The sequence below is a fragment of the Canariomyces notabilis genome (genome assembly GCF_033297395.1).
Source record: "Canariomyces notabilis strain CBS 508.74 unplaced genomic scaffold N656scaffold_7, whole genome shotgun sequence".
NCBI lineage: Eukaryota > Fungi > Ascomycota > Sordariomycetes > Sordariales > Chaetomiaceae > Canariomyces > Canariomyces notabilis.
The window spans coordinates 191,014-205,797 of NW_027041829.1; the positions used below are offsets into that span (position 1 = coordinate 191,014).

General features: G+C 53.8%; 6 protein-coding genes across 6 annotated transcripts; 5 read left to right on the top strand and 1 right to left on the bottom strand.

The window, feature by feature from the left end:
• Positions 1-3,112: 3,112 nt before the first annotated feature.
• N656DRAFT_777716 (uncharacterized protein) lies at positions 3,113-4,476 on the top strand. The gene has a single exon (XM_064814872.1). It carries the CDS (start codon positions 3,291-3,293, stop codon positions 4,422-4,424), a length of 1,134 nt encoding a protein of 377 aa, XP_064671290.1. The 5' UTR covers positions 3,113-3,290; the 3' UTR covers positions 4,425-4,476.
• A 477-nt stretch (positions 4,477-4,953) lies between these two features.
• On the top strand, positions 4,954-7,113 carry N656DRAFT_595293 (Saccharopine dehydrogenase). Its single transcript, XM_064810227.1, has 4 exons — positions 4,954-4,974; positions 5,206-5,322; positions 5,397-5,479; positions 5,547-7,113. Exons 2-4 carry the CDS (start codon positions 5,309-5,311, stop codon positions 6,794-6,796), a joined length of 1,347 nt encoding a protein of 448 aa, XP_064671291.1. The 5' UTR covers positions 4,954-4,974; positions 5,206-5,308; the 3' UTR covers positions 6,797-7,113.
• A 228-nt stretch (positions 7,114-7,341) lies between these two features.
• Positions 7,342-8,667, top strand: N656DRAFT_707189 (Las1-domain-containing protein; the record flags this gene model as incomplete). Its single annotated transcript, XM_064811409.1, has 4 exons — positions 7,342-7,468; positions 7,550-7,669; positions 7,802-7,874; positions 7,959-8,667. 4 exons carry the CDS (start codon positions 7,342-7,344, stop codon positions 8,665-8,667), a joined length of 1,029 nt encoding a protein of 342 aa, XP_064671292.1.
• Positions 8,668-8,905: 238 nt separating this feature from the next.
• Positions 8,906-10,808, top strand: N656DRAFT_777718 (Metallo-hydrolase/oxidoreductase). The gene is made up of 9 exons (XM_064814873.1): positions 8,906-9,036; positions 9,106-9,148; positions 9,206-9,293; positions 9,363-9,434; positions 9,495-9,528; positions 9,586-9,796; positions 9,861-9,952; positions 10,008-10,169; positions 10,222-10,808. Exons 1-9 carry the CDS (start codon positions 8,974-8,976, stop codon positions 10,306-10,308), a joined length of 852 nt encoding a protein of 283 aa, XP_064671293.1. The 5' UTR covers positions 8,906-8,973; the 3' UTR covers positions 10,309-10,808.
• A 373-nt stretch (positions 10,809-11,181) lies between these two features.
• N656DRAFT_595537 (uncharacterized protein) lies at positions 11,182-12,631 on the top strand. The gene is made up of 3 exons (XM_064810228.1): positions 11,182-11,648; positions 11,739-11,938; positions 12,049-12,631. The coding sequence occupies exons 1-3, from the start codon at positions 11,646-11,648 to the stop codon at positions 12,485-12,487; spliced, it is 642 nt and encodes a 213-aa protein (XP_064671294.1). The 5' UTR covers positions 11,182-11,645; the 3' UTR covers positions 12,488-12,631.
• A 607-nt stretch (positions 12,632-13,238) lies between these two features.
• On the bottom strand, positions 13,239-14,167 carry N656DRAFT_767450 (translation initiation factor eIF4e; the record flags this gene model as incomplete). Its single annotated transcript, XM_064813559.1, has 2 exons — positions 13,239-13,582; positions 13,657-14,167. The coding sequence occupies 2 exons, from the start codon at positions 14,165-14,167 to the stop codon at positions 13,239-13,241; spliced, it is 855 nt and encodes a 284-aa protein (XP_064671295.1).
• Between the last annotated feature and the right edge of the window lie 617 nt (positions 14,168-14,784).

The following is a 14,784-nucleotide window of genomic DNA, read 5'->3' on the forward strand; positions in this document are numbered from 1 at the left end:
TTATTCGATTTAGAAATACGACGCTACTCCATCCAAGCCCAGCTTGCCTCACTATTGGCCACATTTGTTCCTGCACGTCGCTTCCATACTCAACCAGGCAGTATAGGCTGCAGGCATGGGCAGTCAGCTAAATTTGCTTCCAGACAACATCAATCGCCAAAATCAACAGGAGTATCTTAACACATTTAATAGGTAAATACAGCTTTAACAACATAATCAAATTGAGGTTGAATAGCATAGAAATGGGCTGGGAATGAGGGGCTGAAAAAAAGCGTAGGGTTAGGGTATGCGGCCTTAGCTTACTGCATGCGGCGATAAGCGAGGTGCAGCGTCATAACGTGTCCAATTGTAAGGCAAGCCGGGCTTGGATGGAGTAGCATCGTATTTCCAAATCGGATAAGTATTTGCGGTACCATCGTAAGTAGGGAGTTTGACACTCGCCAGACCCTGACAGTGGAGTTTCTGGCGGGCCGACTTAAGACATTGCCAGATCTTGCCAGGCCTTGGCAGTCCCCAAAAGTGGGGTATTGTCAGGGTCTGACGAGTGTCAAACGCCCTACTTACGATGGTAGTGTACTGTACTATACATACGAACAGGTATCTATTTGTCTACGGAGGTACGGATATACGAAGCAAATATAGACGGTACTGTACAGATACATCCGGCTGTGATGGATCCTGTACTGTATGTATATACAACACATCCTCGTACTGTACTAATTGAGCGTCCTTTAGGAAGTGACTACCTGCACTTGGTACCTACCCTGCAGACCCTACCAACTATGGAGTACCTTGTTCAAAAGGTAACGTCAAAAATATGGTGTCCAACACTTCTTCAAATCACAAGCAGCCAACAAACTTGAACTGGAGGTCAGCTGCAAAGTCCAAGCCGAAAACGCTGTCCCGCGAAGTCACAGCTCAGACACGATGCCCCGTCACACCACGTCTTTGGGGCTTGGGCCCGTTTCATACAGCCTGACGATCAAAGATTCCGTACCTGAGAACGGAAGCTTGATTATAATACACAGTAAGACTCCATACAGCTGGAGGCACAAATAAGTCAATCTCTACAAAGCGTAAAGATGTACAGTACACACAATCCCAGACACGATATTTGTTGCTACTGTATACACTAAAGTCCGTGGGCAAATGTTCTGCGTAGCAGTAATACGTGTATGCCCGTACAAACGTGCATACCTACAAGGCCATGTTGGTTTCCTAGTGGAGGTCCATGAAAGGGGCGTGAGAACGCAGTCAGCATCTGAGCATGCCATCCTGGCGGCTGGATCGTCGGTTCCACCAGTCGCTCGGACAGTGGGCGCAAACACACTTGATGCGACTAGACCTTTTGATCGGCCCTGTACATAGTCAAGTTAGTCGCAAGTGGGGTGTGGGTGACCAGGCTCGTCAGGCTCTTGTAGCTAAGGTACCCAAATGGTATACATCAAAGTTACTAGACATGCATTGGTACTGTATTCACATCTTTGTATACTGGATAGCTACCTGTACCCGAGTCCACACTACAGAGCATTGCCCTAGTATACTGCGTGCATGGGTACCTCCTATACCTGTAGAACTGGAGCGCTAATGCAAGGACGGAGTCATATCACAGTAGTCATACTGTCTAGGGTACTACTAAAGTACGTTTACTTGCTACCAACTCCACAGGGAATTTACCACATACTGTGCACATCAAGGAAACACTTGTAGCTGGTATTGTACGGGGGTTACCGGCAAACACATCCTCTCCGTTTGGCAGGGGCACGAATACGGTATGGAATACTCAGTGTAAGTACTTGCAAGTTCAAGGACACATGCGATTCATCACTTCTCTCGATAATGGGTTGAATACGGAGTACACAGTCGTGTCAGTTGCCTCAGCAGTTTCTTGATCCCGCGGCTCGAAGGGTCTCAAATGTTGTCTTCCCACTGACGCTGAGGCCACCAGAGATACCTCCGAGTTACCGTGATGTTCTAGGTACAGGGTATTGTATGTACATACATACAAGTACCAGGAACAGACTAGTGTAGTGGAGCATCATAGGGTATTTTAGGTGGAGGTAGGGTCACCACCTACTGTGTAGGTGGGAGTGCACCTGGATCCTGCCCATTTTTGCGGATACTTAGCCGTGGGGTTGCACATTCATAGTGGGTTCTTCTTGGCGTTTGGCCTCGAGTGTGCCGCTCGCTCTGACAGTGGACACTGAGATGCTGAAGAGAAAAGAATGGAGGGACTGGCACGACAGGGTCCGTCCAGCAAAAGAACGGGCCAATCGGCTCAGCAATCTGACGACGGGTCACATAACGTTACCTGCAGAAACAAGTGATCCATTTCTCAGCTAACCCAGTCGCCCAGCCAGCCAGCCCCCCTAGGTACATAGCTCCCCTGATGCAGGAGCGAGAAGATGGTTGAGAAAAAAAAAAGAATGGAGATTGCCTTTCTCCGCTCCGCCTAGCGCCATCGATTGCTTGACAATGACCACCCACCATTTCCCGACACCAATCCTAACAAAAACCCACGCTCCGCATCCAGCCAAGGACGGACCATGGCGAGGAATGCGGTTTGGCTTTGCCCCTGCAACCCTGTCGGCAGGCCCCCTTTCACAACAACCAAGCAGCACGATGCTCCGACCGTGCAGTTCCTCCCAAAGGACGCAAGTCGTGCACACTGCACACCCGACAGGAGGCCCGAAACCCTTCCATCCATCGACCCTCACCTCCCTTCTTTCCAGGTCAGGCAGGCTAAAGAATCCCTGCGCACACAATATGACGCAGGCCTTGCTTGCCAAAGTGATGGAGCAAGCCCCCCCGTTGTCACTTGTCACGCAGTTTCTGTATTGTACCCGCCATCCATGGATGCCAAAGCGGCACCGTCTCTCCTGGTCATGTCCACTACACAACACGCTCATAGTCTCATTGCCTCCCTCGCCGTACCAACATGGCCGGACGGCATCAACTAGTTACACTAGGTTTGACTCGGCTCTTCACTGGTCCTCCACACGCCATCTCCCACAAGACCCTCACTAGGTCACTTCTCTCATCAAAGCTCGGTATATCTCGCCGTCCGCCCATTCCCCCCTTCTCTATCCTGGCTTGCTAGCTCGCGTTTCCCGCTTTGATATCAGGCCTCGGCTTGATATACCTCGTCTCCTGCGTTCTCCCTCTCTCACTCTCTGCGCTTGGTGTTGCCCAGAGCAGCTGTTATTAAGATGATGCCTTCTCTGCTCAACACCAATGTGGTTGGTGTACCTCAACACCATGTTTCTGGTGGATCCTTTACAGTTGACACAATGCTCAACGAGATCTCAAGGCAGCTCGTTGGGAATACAAGACGGTACTCGAGGAGTTCAAACGGGCAGCATCGACTACCAAACGCTATGAAGATCTGCAAGCCTGGCAGTGCCAGTAACAGCCCAAAATCATCCACACTGCAATCACGAAGGAGGACCTTGATCGGTGATGGCTTTCGCGGCAGGCAGCAGTCACCTGCTGCGAGCTCGGCACATGTCCCGACCCCAGCTTCGGATATTCTGGGCGAGCCCCTTTACGAGCCGTGTTCGAGGCCGGCACGTCCCGTCAGCTGGCATCCATCTGTGAACTATTTTACACAGCAGCCCTTCCCCTCTCAGCAAGGCAGCAGCACGACTCCCTACGCGTATTCGACATACGATGAAGCCGACATTCTGGCAAGTCTCCAGAACCTTCCCCCTACACCGGCGATCTACTCAGGATACACCTCGCCCGTGAACTCGTCACCCCTCTCTCTCCCCTACTCGAGTTTCAGCTCCCAGCCGGTCTACTCACCTCCGAGCCAGCCGGTCTCGACGCAGTTCGAGCAATCACGGCAGCAGCAACAGCAAGCTCCTACATCTCAGCATTCCCCTTGCGCCAGCTACGGTCCAGATGCAGCAGTGCCCGACTCAACTTACCTGCCGGCTTCCCGTGGGCCAGACAATCGCCTCGGCTGGTCACCATACCCGGCCAACGATGCTATCCTCAGCCTGTCCGCAGCGCCGCCCACACCAGAGGATTTTGCGTGCAGTCTTGTCTCGAACGGCGCGGTCACTGGCTCGGATGCGGAACCAAAGGCGCAGACAGAACAGGCTTTTCAGCCTGTGATTGTCGATGACGACGGAGGCAAGGAATCCGATGGCGAGATCCTGTACGGAATGGGCTTATACGACATGCCTGGTCGCAGCAAGAGGGCGGCCACTCCTCATTCGTCTCTGAATATGCTGCATCGGTCGGCCATCTTTTCATTATTGAGCAGCCGGGACTCGGGGCAGACAGGGGAAGAAGAGGAGGATGAGGAGGATGAGGAGGATGAGGCGGATGCTGGTAAGGGCTTGGGGCTGAAGTTGGAGGATGCGTGGGAACCACCTGTTAGTGATGATGAGGAAGAAGGGGCTGAGGATGCCGATTGATGGAAAGAGACATGAGATGGTGAGTGAAGAGGGGGAATTGTTGGATGGCGTGGATTTTTTTTTTTTTTTTTTCCCCCTCCCCTTTCTGCGGATGGGTTTTCCATGCATGGCTAGCAAGGCGTTTGGATACAGGGCATCGGCATGGACAGTAACTGGGACAGCATAGCGGGGACACTGAGGGGTATGGGCAAAGCAAGTCGGAATAGATGGTTCGGGGTGGCGGCTCTTGTGCGAGACGAGGGCTACATCTAAGCCACAATATGCCCATCGGGTTCCACGACCCGCGACGAGATGTCAAGTGGCATAAAAGATGCAACCAGTGTACTACACTCATGATAGTTTTGCCTGAATGGCACCGGAGTTTCGGCGAACGAACTCTGTGTATACATTTAACTCGGGTTTAATTATCTGTTCCTTTTTCCGTCCAGTTTGTGATACTAGCAGGCGTCCGGATACCAAGCTATCTCAGTGTTTAAAGGCCGTTGCGTCGTATGTTCCAGACAGAGCTTCGCTGATGGTCGAGCCAGTAAAGGAGGTAACTTACTGCACGGTATGTATTCCCCTTGTACATAAGGTACTTGTCCCAGGAAAGCTCCTCCACTGTCCACCTCAGTGTCAAAGCATGCAAGACCAGCTGCCTGCCCCGCCATACATTACCCCTCATTCAAGCCATAACTTTAAGGTCTGGGCCGTTATCGGAACGCAGCACCGAAAATTGCACCCTATGGGTCAGTCAAACTGGTGAATCAAGTTATCAACAAGTCTGTGACCTTTAAGATAGTTTCCGCGCAATTGCTTCTAAACGCTTTACCCGGGATACGGAGTACGACGAGTTGTCCCGGCAGATCTTCTCGATATCTTTACAAGACACCCTCCTGCTCGAGATGGCTTCCCAACAGTAAACCAGCCCCACCCCCAGGTCCGTCGCCATTTGACCCGAGCCGAGGCTAACCTCTTACTCTGCGCATTTAGCAAGGTGCTCATGCTCGGCGCGGGCTTCGTGACACGGCCGACTCTCGATATCCTCAGCGATGCTGGTATCCCAGTTACGGTTGGTAAGATACCTTAGCTTAGTCTAGGAACTCTCTTGGCACGCCCTCTGACTTTGCTACCCTTCAATAGCATGCCGGACCTTGGCCACTGCCAAACAGCTCTCAGCGGGCGTCAAGACGGCAACACCTATATCGCTCGACGTGACCGACGAGAAGGCCCTGGACGCCGAGGTGGCCAAGCACGACCTCGTCATTAGCTTGATCCCGTACACCTTCCATGCAACCGTCATCAAGTCAGCCATCCGCAACAAGAAGAATGTCGTCACGACCAGCTATGTCTCGCCCGCCATGCTCGAGCTCGATGGCGAGGCCAAGGCGGCCGGCATCACCGTCATGAACGAGATCGGTCTGGATCCTGGCATTGACCACTTGTACGCCATCAAGACCATCGACGAGGTGCACCAGGCTGGCGGCAAGATCCTCAGCTTTCTATCCTACTGCGGCGGCTTGCCGGCCCCGGAGGACTCGGATAATCCTCTCGGCTACAAGTTCTCATGGTCCTCGCGGGGCGTGCTTCTCGCGCTGCGCAATGACGGCAAGTGGTGGCAGAACGGGTCCGTTGTCCAAGTGGCTGGAAAGGACCTGATGAAAACGGCGAAGCCCTATTTTATTTACCCCGGTTTCGCCTTTGTGGCCTACCCGAATCGTGACTCGACGGCTTACAAGGAGCGGTACCGCATCCCAGAGGCACAGACCGTCGTCCGCGGCACACTGAGGTACCAGGGATTCCCTCAATTCATCAAGGTGCTCGTCGACATTGGGTTCCTCGAGGAGACCCCGCTCGACATCCTGTCCCGCCCCGTGCCGTGGAAGGAGGCAACGCAGGCCGTTGTCGGCGCGTCGTCGGCGTCGGCAGCAGATCTTGAGTCGACCATCCTGGCCAAGGCCACGTTCGAGTCGGACGAGGACAAGCAGCGCATCATGTCTGGGCTGCGCTGGATCGGCTTGTTCTCGGACGAGCCGATCGTGCCCAAGGGCAACCCGCTCGACACTCTCTGCGCGACGCTCGAGAAGAAGATGCAGTATGAGGAGGGCGAGCGCGACATGGTCATGCTGCAGCACAAGTTTGAGATTGAGCACAAGGACGGCTCGCGCGAGACGCGCACCTCGACGCTGTGCGAGTACGGCGACCCCAAGGGCTACTCGGCCATGGCCAAGCTGGTCGGCGTGCCCTGCGCCGTGGCCGTGAAGCAAGTGCTGAGCGGGCAGATTTCCGACAAGGGCATCCTGGCGCCCATGAGCGCCAGGATCAATGAGCCGCTGATGAAGGAGCTGAAGGAGAAGTATGGGATTACCATGGTTGAGAAGACCATTTCGTGAGCGGCGCGGGCTCAATAGGTGTTGCCAGTGACGTAGTAGACTCGGGGTGGAATTCTATGGCGGTATGGCCTACCGTCTCTTGAGGGTAAATCTCGCCTGGAATACGGATAGATGAGAAATGGATAGAGAAAAGTGCACTGGAGCTTTCTCACCTTGCGCCTGTGTTCAGACAGTCACTTGTTCCGTGGCTAGCTGTGTCCCTTGCTCTGGGTGTTATTTTCTCAGCGTCTTGATTTAGATCCCGGGTACAACTGTTGCGCGCCTGCCGAGACATGCACATTTTGCAACATCTCATCATCTCATGATGTTGCCAAAACGAGGGCGAACATTGCGATTGTCGTGACGAGATCAATTTCTTGGGTCGAACCTTAACAGTTTGTATGCGTAGTTGTGTGGGTAAGAGTTAATGACGCACGGGCTACAGTGAAGAGACTCTCCCATCGATCTTTGTCTTTTACTTCACCCTTCATAGGAGATGTACTCCATCTCGACTAGTACAAAACAACATAAAACCACCCTGCCCGGGAAACGAACCCAGGGACCAAATGGTGCAATACGTCTTCACACCATGGCGCGACCGGCGCGAGCTGCTCGCGGTGCGCAGCCAGTTTTACCCTGAAAAGAACCTTCATCATCAACCCAACAGCGGTCCCTTGCTTCGTGACGGAAGTGGTATGCTGGCATCACCAGAGCAACCGGGAAACGAAGACGAGTACGAAGCCGAGGCCGCGGCCAAGGAGAGGGAGGAGCAAGAACAACAACAACAACAACAACAGGCTGTTGCCCGCGTGTCCATGTGGATGCACCGCGGCGCGTGCCCGCACCTGGTTGAGTCGACGGCGCTGTTGACGGCCGCGCTGTTGAGCGATGACGGTTTATTTCTGGGTCTGGGTCGGCGGCGTCGGGGTTGGGGTCGGGGCGGGGGCAATTGGATTTCAAGTTCTGCTGCGGACGAGGAGGCATTGCAGGGCCAGCAGCAGCAGCAGCAGCAGGAAAGGATAGCAGAGGGTGAAAGTGGCTCGGCCCAGGCCTCTAGGGGGTATGCTGTGCGCGCGGCATACTCGGCTGCGTTTAGTCGGTGCGTTTGTTACCACCCCACCTTGCTTCCCGTCTCCGTTGGGTTTATATATGTACCTACCTCCTGACACTACTAGCATGCCAGGTTCGTGACTGGGCTGCTCGACTCGCACCAGGACAAGCAGCGCAAAATGTCCATGTACGACGTGGCCAAGTCGGTTGGGCTCCCCGCGACGTTTGTCGAGCTCCGGCACCAGGCAACGCATGAGCAGCTGCCGTCCTTGACCAGGCTGCGCGCGGCGGCGAGGAAGGCGCTTGATTGGATTTGGGACTACTACTGGAAACACTTGACACTGCCCCCGGCTGAAGGGGATATCCGTGGTGGCGGTGACACTGCCGGTAGCGAGCATGACAAGGAGGAGCGCAGGTGCCGAGAGGTGGTGATGAGGTACCTGGAGGCGGGGGAGGCGGATTCGGGTTTAGAGGAGGAGATTATGAGTTTCGACGAGGCAGTCGTCTTGACGACGCTAGGGTCTATCTCAGAGACTACGAGGGATACCTCGCTCCTGCGTCGGGCTTTGGCCTTTTCGAGAGCAATTATGGAGCGAGGACGGGATCCGGATAGAATGGATGACGATGAAGTTTCGGCAGATGAGAGGCTTCCCAAAGATATTGAGAGGGTCAGGGCAGAGTTGGGCAAAGCCTGGGAGGAAATGAGAGAAATGGAAGAGGCAGCGAAAGGACCAGACCTGATGGAAGCGGTCGACTCGGAGGTCGAAATGGCCGAGGATACCCCCGGCTGGACCCTGTATGAGGAGGAAACCTGGACACCTAAGCCTATTGGAGTCGTATAATAGAAGATGGAGTCTATTATCTCGAAACGTTGCGCCCAATGTATCGTCGTGTCAATGTTCTGCTTCACCTCTGTTGTTCTTAAAGGGGGTATAATAGGGGTGATCATGTGACACCGTGCGGATGGTCGGATGTATTGTCCGATTGCTTAGTACGGAGTTAAGAACCGCAAAGGGCCACTGAGCTTTATTTCAAGATAACGTCATGTTCTCTCTGCAACCATTGGCGGTTATGGTGATCCAGATTTGGCGGGGGAATCTCAACATCGTTTTTGATCTTGTTCTCGCTCGTTAACCCTGGCATCATCTATGTACTCATTCAGCGCTGCAAGGCGTCTATTTCAACCCAAGGTCAACTGCTTAGCGGCCACTGTAGGTTGTCCCCACAACCCCCGTCTTCTGTACAAGAGGTAATCGCAGATACTGAATCGCGCTTTCTAGCCTACATTTGCCCGCGCAATGCATATCCAATCGATTCCTATGTGTAAGTCTCCTGAGCCGTTTATAAGCAGGCTTGTTGAGACTGACAAGGCTGATTAAGGGGTGGGCAAGAGTGACAACTATGCCTACCTCGTAGTAGATGACAAATCCAAAGACGCCGTCATCGTTGACCCGGCTCACCCGGCCGAGTGAGTACCGCATCATATGAAGCTATGATACCGTAAAGAAATCAGCTTACATGGGTTCTGTACCGGCAGGGTTGCCCCTGTGTTGAAGAAAGCAATCAAGGACGGGTCGATCAACCTCACGGCTATTATCAACACCCACCAGTGAGTATCACCTCAGTTGACAGGACTGCTAGAAGCGGGAGTGAAGCTAACTCCGTCCAGCCACTGGGACCATGCTGGCGGCAACGCTGAGCTTGTGAGCCTCTCTCTCCCCATGGTGTCACTCGACTCGCTGTGCCTCTAACTTGACCAGCTCTCAGAGCTCGGCCAGCCCCTGCAGGTAATCGGAGGGAAGGATTGTCAAAAGGTCACAAAGACGCCGAAACATGGCGAGACGTTCAATGTTGGTAACATTACCGTAAAGGCGCTGCATACGCCATGCCATACCCAAGACAGCATCTGCTATTTCATGCAGGACGGGGATGACAAGGTTGTCTTCACCGGGGACACGCTTTTCCACGGAGGTAGGTGCTGACGGGATCTACACCTCTTTCCTCGGAGAGTTCTCGTTGCTGACTCGGAAACTAGGATGTGGCAGGTTCTTTGAGGGTACTGGAGAAGAGATGCACAAGGCCTTGAATGTGACCCTAGCATCTCTCCCCGACGATACCAGGGTTTATGTGAGCTTTGGCGATGATATTCCTGGAGTGGATCCATTGCTGACCCCTTTCCCAGCCTGGCCATGAATATACCAAGTCCAACGTCAAGTTCTGCCTGTCAGTCCTCCAAAGCGACGCCGTCAAGGCGCTCGAGGCTTTCGCCCAGGACTGCAAGCAGACCCAGGGGAGGTTCACCATTGGCGACGAGAAGCGGCATAATGTGTTCATGCGGCCGCAGGTAAGAAAGGCGTCCTAGCAGTGACAGACCGCTTTCAACTGACAAGGCATAGGACCCGGAAATCCAAAAGGCGACTGGCGAGACAGATCCCGTTGCCATTATGACCAAGTTGCGTGAGATGAAGAACAACTTCAAGTGAGTGGCTCGTCCTGGGCCTGGTCTAATGAGGAATCTCCCGCGATGAGTTGGAGGTTGATTCCAGTTCGCTCGGATTAGGGAGGTGGCTACAGAAAAGTCTTATCTGTAACGCATGCACGACAATTCAGACACTGATGTCTCCGCAAGCCCATGCCACCGAGACTCTTGAAGAAGCCTGGCGCTGTGAACTTCCGGACGTGTCTGAAGAAGACACGGGGTTTCTGCTCTTGCTTCACTGTCCACACTTGCGCGCCCTGGGGTCGTATGAAGGCGACAAGCTCTAGCATATTTTGAAGCTGTGGTATCACTAAGAGTACCGGGGCAAAACAGACGCAAAGGAGGGCGGCTACTTGCCCTTTCAACCTACCCGAATGGTTATCGTGCGCTCTCTGTGTAATGGCCATGCCCATGCTGAAGTAGCCGGACTAGCAGTAGAGAGGTAAACATGAATTCCTTTGGCCATAATCTGAATACCCGGGCCAGAGTAGATAAAATGGTTGGACTTTATTTTGGACTCGAGGAGATTGGCGTGAAAGTGAAGAGGAAATTTTATAGTGAGCACTGGAGACGCCTGTCGTTTTATGCAGGTCGCATCCATCCATCACATGATCAGGCGCTTCTTTGGCGTTGTGACCTGCAAACGTCAGGACAAAGTGGATACCCTTTTCTCAACAGGACCCACCGCTGCGCGCAACAGGTCGACATAACTGCAGTTGAGCCCAAAATTCTACCCTATATATTGGCCCGCGCATTGCATGCGCGCCCCGGAAACCCTCATGTATATAGGTAACCTGACCTTCTGAATCTGAATCTGCAGTTGGTTTGATGGCGCGGGCAATACGCGTGGAGGTATTGATGACCTGAAAATTGCTTCTCCTCCGGGCAATTTTGCCAAGAATTGCCAAGAATCGTTGAAATTTTCCTTGAATTATATCTGAAATTTCATGAAAAGCTGTAACAAAAAGAAGTCATCAACGGCTCTACGCGCATTGCGCGCGCCATCAAATCGACTGCAGATTCAGATTCTACGGGTCAGGTTACCTATATACATGAAGGGTTTCCGTGGCGCGCATGCCATACGCGGGCCAATATAAAGAAAAGAATATTGGGCTAAACGTCAATTGAGTCGAACTTCGCTGCGCGCGCGGCCAAAATTACAAGGGATCCGCTTTGTCCTGGCGTTTGCAGGTCACAGCGACACCAGGCACCCCACCTTGCCATCCGCTGCGGAACTCCACAACTGCAGTCGCATCCCCAGCTCGCTCAGTTTATGACCTGTTTCGGTTGTGCCTCTTATCGCAACTCCATATCGCAACAACAACAACAGCGTCGACAACAATGGTGAGTGGAGGCTGGTCAATCTACCCTCAATTCAAGCAAAGAAATTGAACGTATACTGATTGACACCTCACCTTGTTTCAAATTCCACAGCCACCCAAGCGTCGCCCTCCGGCTGCGGCGAAAGCCAGCGGCGCATCCTCCACAGCACGCCCCTCCAAGCTCGCCAAAGAACACAACCTCACCGCGCAGGAGGAGGCCGAAATTCGTGAAGCTTTCAGCCTCTTTTCCGAGCCAATGGAAGGCGAGAAGGAGGGCGTCATTCCCATAGGCGACGTGCGCCGAGCAATGATGTACGTACAATACATCCCCCCCTGGACCACTTCTACCTACCTTACCTTTTCCTTCCCTCCCAACTTCCATGGACACTTCATACCTAGACTGACACAAGGCAATCTCCCAGCGCCCTAGGTATCCCGCCAACCTCAAAATCCCAACTCGCCGAATTCACCGCGGTGCTCGACCCAGAAGACGAAGGTTTCGCGACTTATCCGTCCTTCTTCGCCATCTGCGCGCTGCAGATGCACGCGCGCAATGCCTCGCTCTCGGAGGAGGCCCACCGCCAGGAACTAGACGAGGCCTTTGGCTTGTTTGTGGGCGGCAATCAACCACACCCACCATCATCATCATCATCATCCGGACATGGGAGCGCCGACCCCGTCATTACCTTGGCTCATCTGAAGCGGGTCGCCGCGCTGCTCAAGCAGGGCGAGGAGGAGGGGGTGACTGACGAGTTGCTGAGGGATATGATCTTGGAGGCTAATGGTGGCGCGGGCGTCGCGGCTGGCGTAAGGAAGGAGGAGTTTGATTTGGTTATGAGGCGGGCGGGCGTTTGGCGGTGATTTATCCTCAACGAGCAGGGATTTGGCGTACGCATATTGCAGAGGTTCGGCGTTATGGGAGGCAAAGGGCATGGGTTATTGGACCAGGATCGGGGTATGACGAACGACTGCATCATGGATGAATGATCCTGCGCCCAGGCATGGAGGAGTGTCTGAATGACTGGCCAGCGACACGTAACGATGGATGCAGCTACGGCAGTCTGCGCTGGGCGGACGAAATGCGGCCGGGCAGGTTGACATGGAGGGACTGTTGAAGCTTGTTAGACTCTGACCGGAGGAACCTGGCCATGGGCTGCACGCCAAAACCGTCGAGAGTTGACGATACAAGGCGAGACGGAGGCAAGACAGAGCCCCGAATCGGTGGAAACACAGATACAGAGTGCTGTGCATTTCCAGCCTGGGCTCGGCCGCTATCACGAGGGAAACCTAACACCCTGGCTTCCCTTCTAAGGAGTCAAGGATTTGTCGAGTTGCTGCTAAAGAGCTGCACAGTCACAAAAGCCTCGGGGTGCGCGCTGGAGGAGAGTCAGGAGAGGGAATTGTCAAGTTATTCTACTTAGACACATATCCTCAGCAAGGGTGATGACATACCCACCGCGACCACATCGGTCTTGATATATATAACGCCGAAAATGCAAACCTCTTACCCCAAAAATTGCGTCGATGAGTTGCTCTAGCGCATTGCCCGAACCTCCCTGCTTCTTCTGTCGCGTAGAAATTCCATATATCCCAAATATATAATGCTCTTCATTCACTTCTCCCCCGATGGCGGCACCTCAACAATATCGGGCTTCGGTGCCTGATCGGCAGCACCCCCAACGATCTGCTGCTGGGCTGCCGCCTTCGCAGCGGCCTCCCTGGCCTTCTGCGAGTCTACCACGGCTTGTAGCTCGGGCGGTACCTTGAACCCCGCATGATCGGAATGCTTCTTGTAAAAGTAGTTGTCCGGTTTTGGTTGCAGCTCGGCCGGTAGTTCTTCGAGTACGCATTGGAGCATGGCGTCAATCGACTTTTGCTTTGATGCGTCGCGGTGCCAGATGGAGATGAGGTGCGAGTTGAAGCGGACAGAGAGGCCAACACCGCATATTTGGTCGCCTGTTGTGGTTTGTCGATGGTTAGCGCCAGGGGGGACACGTAGCAACATGGGTATCACGATTGCTAAAACGAACCCTCTTCAAGCACGCTCTGCAGCTTCTCCCCGATCGCCAACAGCTGCACCAGTTTCCACACTTCCGGCCCGTTGTTCTTGGGCACGCGGAAGGTCCAACTCCCGCCTAGAATGTTGCGGCGGTCCTCCCAGATGGGCTTGAAGCCGGCCTTGAACAGGTAGATGCTCTCACGCATCTTGATCTGGTCGACGGGCGTGTTGTTGCAGTAGCGCCAAAAGTCCTGGACGCTCTCGATCTGCGTGCCCAGCTGCTCGAGATGCGCCGTGTACTCGCCTTCTCCGTTGGTCTTGGACTGCTGCTGCTGCTGCTGGTCCTTGGCCTGGCGGTCGAACCAGACGTTCCAATAGTGCTGCGTCGGCAGCGGGCGCATGGCCTTGAGGAAGTTGCGCTTAGCATCGTCGCGCTGCTCGGCCGGGGACGAAACGCTGCTCGAAACGCTCGGCGAGTTGGGATCGATGCTCTGCGAAAGCCCGGAGAGACCACGGGTGAAGAGGGTGGGACGCATCGCCATGGCTGCTTCTCTTTTGTTTGTCCTTTTTGACTCTTTTCGAACGGGCAAAGGGCACAGAGGACCGATGCTATGCTCTCTTCCAAGAAGGGAGAGGGGAGAGAGAGTCTAAAGCAAGGCGCAGGCCTGGGGAACCTATCGTTGGCTGCGGAAGATGCAGGTCGAGAGGAAACAATTATACAAAGGGCTACGACAGTATTTCACTTGCACTGAGGTGGTTGGAACCGTTGGATGCTGGCGGTAACCGTGTTGGCTTAGGCGTGAGCTGGGCAGTGGGAATGGCCCCGGCCAAGTTTCTTTGATTGTTTCAACAAGGGGAGCGATGGGACGACGCGAGGTGAGGTGGGAGGTTTCGCTGCAAGCGCCGGCGTCAAAGACAGCCCAGGTCAGGTCAAGGTCGGGTCAATGAGCTTCCTGCAATGGCATTCGTGCTGTGTATTGGACATACACGATTCACGCTAACAATAACTGTAAGTTACATGGCTAGGTAAGGTATTGTACAATGCAGTGCATATAATACTGGAAATGTGTATGTTTATTACCCTAGGTTTGGTCTTGTTTCTTTCAGGGGTTGGAAACCGCCGTGCTGTGGAACATCGATTCCGGGTTGTCAGGCAATG